General features: G+C 45.6%; 1 protein-coding gene and 1 long non-coding RNA gene across 15 annotated transcripts in view; one reads left to right on the forward strand and one right to left on the reverse strand.

Moving 5' to 3' along the window:
- Window positions 1-620: 620 nt before the first annotated feature.
- LOC130871967 (uncharacterized) lies at window positions 621-3,835 on the reverse strand. 2 transcript variants are annotated; one of them, XR_009056864.1, is made up of 3 exons: window positions 3,492-3,835; window positions 3,240-3,382; window positions 621-975 (listed from the first exon to the last, which is right to left on the reverse strand). It is a non-coding gene; the product is annotated as an uncharacterized LOC130871967 (long non-coding RNA). The 2 variants fall into 2 exon arrangements; XR_009056865.1 differs by having other exon boundaries at window positions 3,169-3,382; window positions 3,492-3,734.
- Ep400 (E1A binding protein p400) overlaps window positions 3,744-16,072 on the forward strand; it is a 105,001-nt gene continuing 92,672 nt past the window's right edge. For 9 of the 13 annotated variants that reach the window (XM_057765707.1, XM_057765711.1, XM_057765709.1 and 6 more), the window contains exons 1-2: window positions 3,745-3,885; window positions 14,165-15,530. In XM_057765707.1, coding sequence (XP_057621690.1) covers window positions 14,196-15,530 — 1,335 coding nt within the window. In that variant the 5' untranslated portion in view covers window positions 3,745-3,885; window positions 14,165-14,195. Of the gene's footprint in view, window positions 3,886-4,280; window positions 4,316-14,164; window positions 15,531-16,072 lie in introns of those variants that run through there. The other 4 variants (XM_057765719.1, XM_057765720.1, XM_057765710.1 and 1 more) reach the window with 3 other exon arrangements.

Raw genomic sequence — 16,072 nt, forward strand, 5'->3', positions numbered from 1 at the left:
CTGAAGGGCACATAGGGTCAGCACGGGGCTGTGGTTGACAGGGCAGGCAGTATATGTAGGTGAGTGCAGTGGTGTGTCCTGCCACCAGCAGTGTGCTCCCAATGGCTACCCATACCCTCATTTTCTATCCTGGCCTGTTTCGAGTTCAGTCCAGTTTTCTTTGAAGTGGCTACGTTGGTAATGTGAACTCTTGGCTGTGATTCCATACTACTTACTCTTGGGCTATGGAGAGACCCCCAGTGGGGCAGTGCTTCAGCAGCCTCCTCGGCAGGTGGTGGTTCCCACCTGAGCAGTGGAGCTGTGGAGCTGTGGAATGGAACTTGGAGTCTTCCATTTTCTGACCTCAGGACACTCTTATCCATTCTGTCCCTGAGACTCTAACACAGATTTGGAAGCCTAACTCCCACCTGGCTGTTCAGAGCTTGGGTTTGGAGCGTATCCCTCCTCACTGCACACTGACTGCCACTACCTCAGCATGTGACTTGGAATGCCCCCTTTAGCCCAGTGGAGTCCTTCCAGAACATCCTCACAGTTTTTGCAGATTCAGCCCTTAGACCTGTTATGGCGGTTGGATGCTAAAAAGAAATCCCACAGTAGCTCAGAATCGAGAAATAGTCATTTATTAAGGGGTAAACTCACAAATCAGAATTCTCCGGTTGACCGGTTGAATCACGCAATCCAAAAGAGCAGCTGGCAGGAATGGTGCAAGGGGAACGAGAGAGGGCTTCCCAGTAGGTGGTTACATACAAGCTGCAGTACTTCCTACAGCATAGACCTGCACAGATGTCTTCATCCCACAGCCTGAGTTTTCATTTGTTTGGAATGGCAAGCAAGCAGTTATACAGTTGATGGCAAGATGAGATGTCTTAACAGTTGAGAGTATTTTTTCTTGTAGAAGACCTGGGTTCCCAGCATAACTCCCTAACTCCAGTTCCAGAGGATCCAACAGGCAACAGGCAGGCAGACAAACCATTTCTACACAAAGAATAAAATAGAGAAATCTAAAAAAGTTTTTAGAAAATTTATTTTAGGGGTTGGTGAGATGACTCAGCAGTTACAAGCTTCTGCTGTCCTTGCAGAGGACCCATGCCAATTCCCAGCACCCCTGTTGGTTGAGCAGCCATATTTGCCTCTACCTTTAGCTCCAGATAATTCAGCCCATGTTCTGGTCTCTGATGGCACTGCATCCATGTCCTCATACCCACACACAAGACACACATACACAACCTAATTTAAGAGGTAGGCAGATCTCTGAGTGTGAGGCCAGCCTGGTTTACAGAGTGAGTTCCAGGACAGTCAGGGCTACAGATAAACCCTGTCTGGAAAAAGCAAACAATTTTTTTTAGAAAAAAGATTTGTGTGTGTGCATATATATGCAAGTTCCCTGATTGTGTGTGTATGTGTGTGTATACCTGTAAGTTCCCTGATGTGAGTGCTAGGAACCTAACTCAGGTCTTCTGCAAGAGCAGTAGTGCCCAGTCCCCTTTGTTAGGTTTTTAAATTATTCTATTATTTATTTGTTTGTGTGTATGCCATATGTATGTGAATGCCGATGGAGGCCAGAGGGGGGGGTCAGAGCTCTTGGAGCTTGTTACAAATGGTTGTGGATCACCTGATGTGGGTTATGGGAACGGAATTCAGGTCCTGAAGAGCCCCAAATGCTCTTAACTGATAAGCCATTTTTTCAGCTGCCCCAACTATATATATAACTTTCTCAAACCAGTTTTAGTACTTGGAGTAAGGAGTAGATAAACAAATGAGTACTGAATGAATGAATGAATGAATGTGACTGAATGGTCATGGAGACGAAACATTTCCTAAAATAACTTTCACTAATAGACAAAAAAAAAGGACCAATGTAAATATGACCCTTCAGTGTAAAAAATTATAACTATGACATCTTAAACTGACTCCTACTTGATTAAGACTTGTTTCTGCAATTGAGTGTGCTTGAGTACCTCTGGATTTCTTTTTTTTTTTTTAATATTTATTTATTATGTATACAATATTCTGTCTGTGTGTATGCTTGAAGGCCAGAAGAGGGCGCCAGACCTCTTTACAGATGGTTGTGAGCCACCATGTGGTTGCTGGGAATTGAACTCAGGACCTTTGGAAGAGCAGGCAATGCTCTTAACCACTGAGCCATCTCTCCAGCCCCTGGATTTCTTAATTAACTTTAATACTGTAGTAATGGCTCCAGTTGTCATTATGACCAGGGCTCATTCGGACTGCACTCAGTGGGGGGCTGAGGGGCATGCGTGTATATTTTGATTACATTCACCTTCCTTTTCCCTTACCTCCTACAGCTCCCTCTGGACCCCTTCTTTCTAACACATTTCCCACATGTTTTTATGAGACAGGGTCTTATGTATTCCAGGACAGCCTCGAACATGCTGTGTGGATGAGCTAGCCCCGAATCCCAGATCTTCCTGCTTTAGACTCTCAAGTGCTAGCATTACACTTCAGTGGTTCTAAGCTTCCTAAGCTGAGACCCTTTCATACAGTTCTTTATGTGGTGGTGATCCCAACCGTGACATTATTTTCATTGCTGCTTCATAACTGTAATTTTGCTACTTTTATGAATCATAATGTAAATATCTGATATACAAAATATCTTATGCTACCCCAAAGGGGTCGCTACCCACAAGTTAAAAACTACTGGATTACCAACTTGTGCCACCATGATATGCTATTTTCTTTTTATTTTTAAAAAAGTGTTTTAACTAAAAAGTGCTGCGTTGGGGCTGGAGAGATGGCTCAGCGATTAGGAGCATAGCCTGCTCTTCCAAAGGTCCTGAGTTCAATTCCCAGCAACCGCATGGTGGCTCACAACCATCTGCCAGAGAAACCCTGTTTCGAAAATCCAAAACAAAAAAACAAAAAACAACCATCTGTAATGGTCTGGTGCCCTCTTCTGGCCTGCAGGCATACACGCAGACAGAATATTGTATACATAATAAATATTTTTAAAAAATGCTGCCTTTTAAAAATAATCTTACTCCACTTGGGTGGCAGAGGCAGGCGGATCTGGTCTACAAAGTGAGTTCCAGAACAGCCAGGGTTGTTACACAGAGAAACCCTGTCTAAAGGATCCCCCCCCCCCCCCCCCCCCCGCAAAGTCTCACTTTGTTGGTCCAGGTCGGCCCCAAACTTGCACAGCAATCCTACCTCAGCATGGTAGCAGTTATCATTTCTCTGCTTTCTAATGTTGCTGGATGTATTTCCACACTTCTGCTCACCTCATTTCAGCTTTCCTTCTGTGAACTACAGTGATACTCGTGTTTTAGGCCTTGGGGCTGGTCCCCTGGTCCCCAGAAAGACGTGGCTACGAGCCAGAGGACTCGATAACGTCCGCCGAGCTTTTCCTAACCAGGCTGCGTAACTGGGGTGGGGGTGGGGGTGGGGGAGAAGGGAGGGGGACGAGGGAGGAAGACATCAGGCTCCGCCCCTTACTGGCAAGGCCACGCCCCGGCCCGCAGGCACCTGCCTACCTCCAGCTCTCCCTGCTTGCGCGCACACTCCTCCCTCGTTAGGACCAAGCGGTCCCAAGTCTCGTAGCCGAGGCCACCAGAGGCGACTCTGAGGCAGTCCTCAGCTCTCTGGATTCCGCCCCAGACCCGTCCAACGCGCAGCCTGGGTATAACCCCGCCCCTTGCCTCCGCCAACTGGAGCATTTTAACTTCAGGCGACCTCGCACGGCTGTGACGGGCGTTGCAGGACAGGTACTGCTAGTCCCTCTCCGCTTGCCGTAGCCCCGGCGCCGCTGCTTCCTGCGCCGGTGGACCCGGATACGCCGAGCGGCTGCGGCGCGCTCGAGCCTGCGGGCTGTCCGGACGCGGCGGAGCGTGGCTCGAGGTGTGGGGTGACCTGAACGGCGACAGCCGGGTGAGAGGCCGGGCTGGTAGGCAGCTGGCGGAGGTGGCGTGCCGGGCGGTCGCCTTCAGCGGTGCTGCTGCGTGCGTCTCGTCAGGCCCAGGCCGCGGCGGTGCTTTGTCGTGGGCGGGCGGGGCCGAGGGGCCGAGCGGCGCGGGGAGGCACCGGTGGTCGGGCTTGGCGCGGCGTCCGGCCTCTGGAAGGCCTTTTCCTCGTCTGCACCCCCGCGAGCCGGGTTCTCGGCAGGCGCGCGGCCTGTTCGGAGCGGTCGGGAAGGCGGGGCTCTTAACGCCCGCGGCGCCGTTGGTCTGCGGTGCTCGGCTTCCTTTCGAGGCGCAGAGCTGGGACCTAAGGTAGAGCGGAAAGAGCGCCAGGGACCGGGGAGATTCCCGGGCCGGGTCCCCGAGGTCCACCATCAGCCTCCGAGCCTCTGTCTCCGCAGGTCTGTCCCCAGATCTAGTATCTGGGAGCACCACGACTTTTGGGGGTTGCGCTCATCCCTGGCAGGATGTTTGCGTTCTATGAATTCTGGATTTTACGCGTGACAAAACGGTTCTTTTTTTTTTTTTTTTCTTTCTTTTTTTTTTTTTTAAAGACAGTATTACCTTGTAGCTCTGGCTAGCCTTTAAACTTGCTATTTAGACCAGGCTGTCCTTGAGCTCACAAAGATCCGTGGTTCTTGTACATTTTTTGTTTGTGGCATTTGTACACTATGAATGTTCTGGAAACTTTAAATTTTCTGTTTATGTATTTAGATTTTATTAGAAAAAGTCTCATGGAAGTCCGAGTCAGTCTAAGTAGCCCTATCTGGCCTGTTATTCTTAGAAGTCCAGCTGACTGCCACGGTACTGGCGATACAGGTGTGAGACATCATACCCGGCTGTTTTACTTACTTTTTTTCGAGGTGAACCTTACTTTTGTGTCCCAGGCGGGCCTCTGACGGACCCTGGGCTCAGGTTATCTTCCTACCTCAGTCTCCCTCTCTGGTTTTTCGAGACATGATTTCTCTGTGTAGCATTGACTGTCCTGGAACTCGCTCTGTAGACCATGCTGGCCTCGAACTTACAGAGATCCGCCTGTCTCTTCTCAAGTGCTAGAATTAAAGGCTTGCGCCAGGACCGCCCGGCTCCTACCTCAGTCTCTTGAGTAGCTAGGAGTGTAGGTGCCTGCCGCAGTGCCCAGTTCGGGGGGGGGGGGGCTCCATTTTTTTTTTCTAAAGGCATAGTCTCATTGAGTAGTTCTGGGTGGCCTGGAACAGGTGGGCCTCTATCTTAGAGATCTGCCTGCCTTTGCTACCTGACTTGTAATGGATTAAAGGTATACTCCCCCCATGTTTATAACTCAGACAGTTTAACACCAAAAGCGTCTTTATTGTCCCTTGTTCTGTTCTTCTAACTTTAAAAAATGGTTGGGATTGATTATGTAAAGCTTTGTGTCTTAAACTGTGGAGGTACCATGATCGCTCAACTATACAATAGCTGCCTCATAATATTGCTTGGTACTGTTGTCCCAGTGAGGCATTTGTTGATGTTGTGACCTCTGTGTTTGGTTGTTCTTTGTCACCCACTCACGGAGTGAGTTGTTTTCTGGCCGCCTTATTCTTACCTACCTAGTAACCTTTCCTTGTCTTAGTGCTCCCCTCCAGTCGACCCTTGTGTCCCAGGGTGGGAGAGAATTTTTGTGTGCTTCCAGTCACCATTTGCTTCTTTTTCTCTGTAGCACCTTTTCTTGGGCTTTTGGGCATTTCCTCCCCACTGATTAGGCACCGCTGTTTCTGAAGTCTTTGATCTGGTTGTCCATGGACTTTTTTTTTTTGTGTGTGTGTGTGTGTGTTCATGTGTATGCAGAGACGAGGGTATCTGATTTTTTGGTGCATGTGAGCTACCCAATGTAGGTGCTGGAATTCAAATTCTGATCCTCTGTAAGAGCTGCATGTACTCTTGACCCCTGAGCCGTCTCTTCAGCTCCTCTCCCCAGACAAGGTTTCTCTGTGTAGCTTTAGATCCTGTCCTGGAACTTGCTGTGTAGACTAGGCTGGCCTTGCACTCACAGAGATCTGCCTGCCTGTGCCTCCTGGAGTGCTGGGATTAAAGGTGTGCGCCACCACTGCCTGACTTTCTTTGACCCTTTTTATTTTATGTGTATAGATGTTTTGCTTACATGTGTATCTCTGTACCTCTTGATTGCCCGGTATCCGCAGAGGCTAGAAGAGGGAATCATTTACCTTGGAACTGGAGTTACAGAGGATTGTAAGTCACCATGGTGGTGATGGGAAATTGAACGTAGGTTCTCTGGAAGAGCTGCCAGCGCTCTTAACTGCTGAGCCATCTGTCCAGCTCCTGTCCATGAGTTTCTTGAGATTGTTAAAAAGCAAACAAGTGAAAATATTGTCTTTTTTTTTCCCAGTTCATTAGCAATGGCTGTCCTTTAATAATATGTAGACCTGTCTGGGCTTGAACTTGTGATTCTTCTGCATCTGTCTTCTTAATGTTTCTATTGTAGGCATGTGCCACCATACTTGGCTGAAAGCATCAATTTTTAATAATATAAAAGATTAAACAGTCTTTCTGAATATGTAGGTACTGAGGATCAATCTGAGGGTCCTACTCATGCTAAGCAAACACTTAATCATTAAGTGATATCCCTAACTCTTATGCTTAAACATTGAATGTTGTTTATAACACCTGTAGGTAGAGCTAATTAGTTTTTGGTGTCTGTCAAATGACTTATTAGGGAATGGAAAGGGTTCTTGAGCATTGGGGTTCTCAGTGAAGGCACCTACATTTGTGTGTGAAAGAGAGTCTTGAAATGTAAGGGTTCTTTGTTGGGAGAGAGTAGATTACGTTTTGGGTGGCTGGATCTCAGTGATTGGGTGATACAAGGCCATTTTAGTCTAGATGCCACTGCTCTGCTTCTGGGACTTGATCTGCATCTGGGTTCTGACTCTCCCTGAGTTTTCTCACTGAATGTGCGCTCTCTTGTATATATGTGTGGATGCTCATGTGGTGGTCAGAGGTGGTCTAGTGTTGGTTTTGCCTTCTACTTGTTTGAAATAGGGTGTTTTCAAACCTATGTATACCAGGCTAGGTGGGGGCCTGGGACCTGGACATTTTCCTGTCTCTGTTTGCCATTTCAGTGTAGGAGTCTGGGGATTACAGACAAGCTCTACTGTGTCCTCCTTTTACATGGGTCTTGGGACTTGAAACTCGGGTCCTCTTGTTTGTGCAGCAAGTTCTTTACCTACTAAACTATCTCCCTAACCCGAAATCCTCTCAAATTCTGCTACTGCTCAGTTACAACTTTATTGTTTTGGGGGATTACAAAATTGAATTTCCTTCAGGAATACATTTTCTGGATTTCTATTTTATGTTTCTACATTTAGTGTAGAACTTTAGCTGGTAAAAATGCTTTATTATTTGATACATGCGTTTTGATGAGTTTGGGTTTTCTCAATGTGTCTTTATAACTTTTTATCTCTCTCTTTCTGCTGGTTTTGTGACTTGTTTTACTTTGTTTCTGAAGCTGGGGCACTCTCTTTGGAGCTGCCTTGCATTCACAGCCACTTTGCTCTGGCCTCCTGATAGCTGGGATCATGGGCATGGTCCCCACATCCAGATTATAGATTCCTGTATGTGGAGGAACTTCTTTCTGCTCCTTTGTTTTGTTATTTTGACATTCTGGGATTTTGTTTTGTTCTTTTTTTTCCTTTTTATTTGATGTGCATTGATGTTTTGCCAAGGATGTCGGGACAGTTGTGAGCTGCCATGTGGGTGCTGGGAATTGAACCTGGGTCCTCTGAAAGAACAACCAGAATCAAGTGGTTTTTATAAATATATATATATATATATTTTTTACATTTGATATTTATTGAGCTCTACATTTTTCTCTGCTCCCCTCCCTGCCTCTACCCCCCAATCCTCCCCCAAAGTCCCCATACTCCCAATTTACTGAGGAGATCTTGTCTTTTTCTACTTTCTACTTCCCATGTAGATTAGATCTATGTAAGTCTCTCTTAGTGTCCTCATTGTTGTTTAAGTTCTCTGGGATTGTGGTTTGTAGACTGGCTTTCTTTGCTTTATGTTTAAAAACCACCTATGAGTGAGTACATGTGATAATCATCTTTCTGTGTCTGGGTTACCTCACACAAAATAATGTTTTCTATCTCCGTCCATTTTCCTGCAAAATTCAAGATGTCATTATTTGTTTCTGCTGTGTAGTACTCCGTTGTGTAAATGGACCACCTTTTCCTTATCCATTCTTCGGTTGAGGGGCATTTAGGTTGTTTCCAGGTTCTGGATATGACAAACAGTGCTGCTATGAACATAGTTGAGCACATGTCCTTGTGGCACGATTGAGCATCCTTTGGATATATACCCAAAAGTGGTTTTACTGGGTCTTGAGGAAGGTTGTTTCCTAATTTTCTGAGAAATCACCACACTGACATTCAAAGGGGTTGTACCAGCTTGCATTCCCACCAGCAATGTAGAAGTGTTCCCCTTTCCCCACAACTTCTCCAGCATAAGTTGTCAACAGTGTTTTTGATTTTGGCCATTCTTACAGGTGTAAGATGGAATCTTAGAGTTGTTTTGATTTGCATTTCTCTGATGACTAAGGATGTTGAACATTTCCTTAAGTGTCTTTCAGCCATTTTAGATTCCTCTGTTGAGAGTTCTCTGTATAGGTCTGTACTCCATTTTTATATTGGATTATGTGATCTTTTGGTGTCCAATTTCTTGAGTTCTTTGTATATTTTGGAGATCAGACTTCTGTCTGATGTGGGGTTGATGAAGATCTTTTCCCATTCTGTAGGCTGTTGTTTTGTCTTGTAGACCATGTCCTTTGCTTTACAGAAGCTTCAGGAGGTCCTATTTATTAATTGTTTCTCTCAGTGTCTTTGCTGCTGGGGTTATATTTAGGAAGTGGTTCCCTGTGCCAATGCGTTCAAGTGTACTTCCCACTTTCTCTTCTATAAGGTTCAGTGTGGCTGGCCTTATATCGAGGTCTTTGATCCATTTGGACTTGAGTTTTGTGCATGGTGATAGATATGGGTCTATTTTCATTCTTCTACATGTTGATATTCAGTTATGCCAGCACCACTTGTTAAATATGCTTTCTTTTTTGATATTTTTTGCTTCTTTATCAAAGAACAGGTGTTTGAAGATGTGTGGATTGATATCCAGGTCGTCTCCTCCTCCTCCCCCTCCTCCTCCTCCTCTTCACAACATTCTGCCTCCGTGTATGCACACACGCCAGAGGAGGGCGCCAGATCTCATTACACATGGTTGTGATCCACCCTGTGGTTGCTGGGAATTGAACTCAGGACCTTCGGAAGAGAAGCCAGTGCTCTTAACTACTGAGCCATCTCTCCAGCCCCATATCCGGGGCTTCTATTCGGTTCCATTGTTCCTCCTGTCTGTTCTTATGCCAATACCAGGCTGTTTTCAGTACTGCAGCTCTGTAGTAGAGTTTGAAGTCAGGGATTGTGATGCCTCCAGAAGTTCTTTGCAGTCCACCATGGTGGAGAATAGGCCGCTCTGATGTAGTAGGGGCTGTGGGCCTCTTCCCACAGCCCGGCTCATGGCTGCCTAGCTAGCTTATGCCCCAAAATAATGACACACAAACTGTATTCTTTTAAACACTGCTTGGCCCATTTCTATTCATGTGTGTAGCACCCCAAGGAGCGCTTACCGGGAAGATTCTAGCCTACGTCCATCCTGGGTAGGAGCTTTATTGCATCTGCCGGGGAGAGGGGAGCATGGCGTCTGCTCCAGAGAGCAGAGCTGTCGAGTCTGAGCTCACTTCCTCTTCCTCCCAGCATTCTATTCTGTTTACTCCACCTATCTAAATTCTGCCCTATCAGATGGGCCAAGGCAGTTTCTTTATTAGCCAATGACCTTCCTCCATCATTTCCCCTTTTTCTGTTTAAACAAAAAGGAAAGGCTCTAACATAGCAAAATTACATATAGCAAAACAGTTATCAAGTAAGAATTACAGTTACAATATTTACATCTATTTTATCTTTATCATAACTAAAGAAAACTATAACTATCTATTCTTCAACTCTATCAAAGACTCCAGAAGGATATAATATTACCTAAGCAAACAAGAAATAAGCAACTTCTAAACTCTAGAAATGACAGAGACATCTCACTGCCTGGACAGTCACCCAAAGTTCCTCTGTACCGTTGGGGCATCCATCTTCGGCCTAAAGGTCCATAGTATCCAGAGACGTTTCCATGAAGCAGGAAATTTAAAGGCAGTTCAGTCACTATCTGCTGTGTCCTGCAGAATGTCTCGCAGACTCTTTCATGAATCAGGAACCCCGAAAGATCATCTCACCTTTAGGCAAGTTCAGCAGTCCTCTCTCTGCGGGTTCTTTGTGTCCAGTTTATAAAATAGTCCAGGCAAGAGCAGTTTCTTGCCCAAATGGCTATCAAACTCCATAAGGATCCTCTTCGATGCCCATCTTCTTCTTGAAGTAGATTGGTGCTGCCAGGAGCAGAGTGTCTCATTGTCATGAAAAGCCCTAAGTTATTAAAACATTTAAAATACCATATTCTCTAGCCTTTGAAAGATATGATGAATGCCTATCTGAAATATATGCATGCACATCTAGAAAATCTAACTAACATGACTACAAACTTGACTATTATTGATAATTATCCATTAACAACCTATAGACATTACATTTTTAAGTGAACTACACAATCACAATACCTTAATCAATATCAGAAATACATATACCTATAATAAAATTGACCTTAAATTAATATCAGTAAACCAAGATTCATATCAATGCAAATTATTCACATCTATATCATCTCCCTCTTGAAATGTAAAAGAACATTTATAAACAATATTTGGGAATATGGGCGCAGTTATTTCTCTCCAAACTGCTTCCTGCTGAATGGGGGCGCTGTTAATCAGATATTTCAGGGTATAACCTGTGTGCTAGGTTCATCTCAGTTGGCAGTTGAGCGAAGCAATTTTTTAAGGGTGTTCACAGCAACCCTTCAGGAGGGCGTGGTCTATCATACCATATCGTGATCAAAGAAGCAATCCACAGTGTCTCATCTTCTGTGAAAACAAAAGAAGAAACTCTTTTCCAAAGTATCATATCCTTAGATCCAAATTCTGAAGTCAAGGTATTTTGAAAATATCTATCTTGGATTAGTTCAGCAGCATTTATAAACAAATATCTTTTAGCAGATGTTGCTCTTTCCTCAGCATTCAAACAATTCAAAGAGAGCATAATAGCATACAGTATCAAGATTTTCTGTGTACTTTCCATCTTTGTGCGGCTTTATTTTAACTCCATTTTGTTTATTTTTACTTTTGTTTTATATTTTCTGTATATCTTTGTCCTGGAATAACTCTTTAGACCAGGCTGTCCTTGAACTCTCAGAGATCTGTCTGTCTCTGCCTCCCAGGCATTGGGATTAAAGGCATGTGCTACCACACCTTGAAGTCACAGAGGTCAATCTCCCTCTGTCTCCTAAGTGTTGGGATTAAAGGTGTGTACTACCACACCCAACTGCTTTCTTCCTTATTTTTTTTTAAGAACTTTTAGCCTGCATATACTTTTAACACACAATTTAGAAATTTTCTTTGTCTTTGAATCTCTCTTTACTGTATATCTCTCTTTTTCTGACCACATGAGTCTTTAATTTACCAAGCAATATCAGTAGGACGAAAGCCGTGGCTTTGACAGCTGGATCCAGCACATTCCTTAGCTTTCCAGCCTCATGGCTGAGGTACTGGCTGTAGCCATGTTTATCACCACAACTCTGTGGCGTTTCAAGGTCCTTGTCAGCAAACAAGCTACAACACTCAAATACTCTCTCTGTAGCTGACCTCCTGCCTCAGACAGTCAGAGTTTGCCCTGGCAGGATGGCCCAGAAAGCCAGCATTTTAAAACAGCACAATTTTTTTTCCTGCTATGGCTGAAAACCGAAAAGCATGCCTTCAGCTTTTCACCAACACCGTTTTAAGTGTTTCGTGGCAGGACCTCTTAAATGAGCTGCAAGGTTTCACAGCTGAAGCTGAGTCAGGAAGCCTCTCTTAGATGAGAGTACTTGCTTGCCTCTAGCAAGCAGAGCAGACCCGAGAAATTGTTGCTACCAAGAAAACATGCTTTATTCTTTCCCAAGCTTTCTCAGGCTTTCAGTGGATTCAGTCATCCACGTCTGGGCGCCATCTGTAGTAGGGGCTGTGGGCCTCTTCCCACAGCCCGGCTCATGGCTGCCTAGCTAGCTTATGCCCCAAAATAATGACACACAAACTGTATTCTTTTAAACACTGCTTGGCCCATTTCTATTCATGTGTGTAGCACCCCAAGGAGCGCTTACGGGGAAGATTCTAGCCTACGTCCATCCTGGGTCGGAGCTTTATTGCATCTGCCGGGGAGAGGGGAGCATGGCGTCTGCTCCAGAGAGCAGAGCTGTCGAGTCTGAGCTCACTTCCTCTTCCTCCCAGCATTCTATTCTGTTTACTCCACCTATCTAAATTCTGCCCTATCAGATGGGCCAAGGCAGTTTCTTTATTAGCCAATGACCTTCCTCCATCACTCTGATGGTCTGACACCTAAACTGTGCTTTCCTGCTTTGTCTTCTCATTTCTTCCGAAGCTTTCTTTCCTCCCCAAGTTTCTTCTGCTCTTTTATCACTGTAGCCTTCTCTGCTTCTGCTTAGCCTTTTTTTTTTTTTTTTTTGTTACACTGTATGTACATGGTTGCCATAAATGGTTGCCTGGGAGACCGCCACTCACTGAAGGCATGTACAGTCATCACCCGTTGTGCTTTCCTCACCAAGGTGATGACAGTGTTGACTTGAGCTTGAAGGGACTGGTGGTTTCTTCTTTTTTTTTTTTTTTTTGGTTTTTTGAGACAGGGTTTCTCTGTAGCTTTGGAGCCTGTCCTGGAACTCCCTTTGTAGACCAGGCTGGCCTCGAATTCACAGAGATCCGCCTGCCTCTGCCTCCCAAGTGCTGGGATTAAAGGCGTGCGCCACCACCGCCCGGCTGACTGGTGGTTTCTTAATGGGAACGTATTCTTTGCCTTCAGCTTGCTTCTTTGGATCAACAGTATTACTACTCTGGTCTGTTCTTGGGAGGCAGATGTAGCTCTTTAGCGTATAAGCCCTGGCTAAACTAGTGAATCCCAAGAGCCACTTTGAGCCACTTACAGAGGAGAAAGGTTCTTTGATACTGTGGTGTAACTAGAGGTTTCTCTTCTACCTTCCATTTCTCAAATAACCATTTTGAGGCTTAATATTAATTACAAACTGTTTGGCCTGTTAGCTTAGGCTTATTACTAATTAGCTCTTTTTTTTTTTTTTTTTTTTTCAAGACAGGGTTTCTCTGTAGCTTTGGAGCTAGCTCTTGTAAACCAGGCTGGCCTTGAACTCACAGAGATCCTTCTGCCTCTGCCTCCTGAGTGCTGGGATTAAAGGTGTGCGCCTCCATCGCCCATCGCCCGGCTCTAACTAGCTTTTATAACTTAAAATTAACCTAAATTAACCCATTTCTTTTATTTTATATTTTGCTACGAGGCTCATGGCTTGTTACCTCACGTCTTGTTTCCCCAGTGACTGCTAGCTTTTCGCCTGATTCCACCTTCTTTTTCCCTTTATCTCTGCTCGGATTTCCCGCCTGGCTCTATTCTGCCTGGCTATTGGCGAAATCAGCTTCTTTATTAACCAGTGGTAATAAAACATATTCACAGCATAGAGAAGAGCATCCCACATCACTGTTGCAGAGCTTACAGGGTCATTTACAAAGTAGCCACTGTTCCTTTGGCCTGAATGTGCTGTGTAGTACCATAGTTCTTATTTCATAGTTCTTTCTTTTTTTTTTTGGTTTTTTTTTTTTTTTTTTGGTTTTTCGAGACAGGGTTTCTCTGTGGCTTTGGAGCCTGTCCTGGAACTAGCTTTTGTAGACTAGGCTGGTCTCGAACTCACAGAGATCCGCCTGCTCATAGTTCTTTCTTAAATGGCTTACCAACTTCTTGGCTTTTTACTTCTATATGAGGCAGGGGCTAGGGCTACCTCCCTCCCTGACCATCTTTCCTTTGGAATCTTGGGTGGAGAAAAGGAGATGGGGAAGGGAGTTATAAGTTGTAAGTGGCCGCCTGTTCTTTTATATAAAGTAATGAAAAGAGCTCTAGTTTGAATCAGACCCATGGTAACATATGTTCAAGTATCATTTCAGTGCTGCTGAGTGGCAATTGTATTAAGTGGTAATCAAATGTTGTATTTGCCTTCCAATGTCTTGATTTTAATTTTTATTTTTCCAGGGGAATTTTACATTGGATAGAACAGGAGGTGATGATGCACCATGGTAGTGGTTCTCAGAATGTCCAGCATCAGCTGCAGAGGTCTAGGTCCTTCACTGGGAGTGAAGAGGAGCAGCCAGCCCATCCTAACTTATCCCCATCGCCTGCAGCGCCTTTCGCTCCATCAGCCAGCCCATCTGCACCCCAATCCCCTGGGTACCAGATTCAGCAGCTAATGAGCAGAAGTCCTGTGGCTGGGCAAAATGTGAACATCACACTACAGAATGTTGGCTCTGTTGTAGGAGGAAACCAGCAGATTACACTGGCCCCTCTGCCACTGCCCAACCCCACCTCGCCAGGTTTTCAGTTTGGTGCACAGCAGAGGCGCTTTGAGCATGGCTCTCCATCATACATTCAAGTTACTTCTCCCCTGTCACAGCAGGTCCAGACTCAGAGCCCCACACAGCCTAGCCCTGGGCCAGGGCAAGCCCTGCAGAATGTTCGTGCAGGTGCCCCAGGCCCTGGACTGGGCATTTGCAGCAGCAGCCCCACTGGAGGCTTTGTGGATGCCAGTGTGCTTGTGAGGCAGATCAGCTTGAGCCCCTCAAGTGGTGGTCACTTTGTATTTCAGGAGGCACCAGGCTTGACCCAGATGGCTCAGGGAGCCCAGGTTCAACTCCAGCATTCAGGAGCTCCCATCACTGTCCGAGAACGGAGACTCTCCCAACCTCATGCACAGTCAGGAGGCACCATCCACCATCTGGGGCCTCAGAGCCCTGCAGCTGCAGGAGGCACTGGGTTGCAACCTCTGTCCAGCCCGAACCACATCACCACGGCCAGCCTGCCACCCCAGATCAGCAGCATTATTCAGGGCCAGTTGATCCAGCAACAGCAGCAGGTGCTTCAGGGGCAGCCACTGAACAGATCTCTGGGGTTTGAGAGGACACCAGGTGTGCTGCTCCCTAGTGTTGGGGGGCCTTCAGCATTTGGGATGACATCCCCACCGCCGCCAACCAGCCCATCCAGAACCACCATGCCTCCAGGCCTTTCCAGTGTGCCTCTCACATCTATGGGAAGCTCAGGACTGAAGAAGGCTCCCAAGAAGTTGGAGGAGATCCCTCCAGCCTCCCAGGAGATGGCACAAATGAGAAAGCAGTGCCTGGACTACCACTACAAGGAGATGGAGGCACTTAAGGAGATCTTCAAGGAGTACTTAATTGAACTGTTCTTCTTGCAACATCTTCAGGGCAACATGATGGATTTCTTGGCTTTTAAAAAGAAGCATTATGCCCCTTTACAAGCATATCTTAGGCAGAATGATTTGGATATTGAAGAGGAAGAGGAAGAGGAGGAAGAGGAAGAGAAATCTGAAGTTATCAATGATGAGGTAAGACATCAGTTCAGTAGTCTTGAAAAGCTATATATGAAGCAAAATAGATGCTGTGCAACAGTAGACTGAAAATGTGTGAGTAATGGGGTAATATAGGGTTTGAGTGGCATAGGATCCAAAGAGGAATAAAGTGTGTGCTTTTCTTCTTCCTTCATGTAGAGGAAGAGCTAGCTCTTCGGTTAGCTGTCTGTGGGGAAGATGGACTGTTTGTGACTGATGCCTTCTCAGAGTCAGGTGTTGTCACTGAGAACCAGAACCCATCCTGGGCAGAGAGCTCAGCTAGTGCTATCTAGGCTTCTCACTTCTGTGTATGTGGTCCTTGGCCAACAATGATACTGTTGGCAGTCCTCTGGCAACCCACAGGAAAGGTTCTCCTGGTTCAGTGAGGCTTAGTTCTTCTCCCCTGTCTTCCTGGTTTCACTATATGTTTATGTAGGTCTGTTCATAAAAACAAGGTTTTTAAACAAGTAAGTCACTAGGTGTATTTTGTGTGGGTTGTTCACAATTTAAGTATAGATAATATCAAACAACTATAAGAA

Source organism: Chionomys nivalis, chromosome 3 (genome assembly GCF_950005125.1).
Source record: "Chionomys nivalis chromosome 3, mChiNiv1.1, whole genome shotgun sequence".
NCBI lineage: Eukaryota > Metazoa > Chordata > Mammalia > Rodentia > Cricetidae > Chionomys > Chionomys nivalis.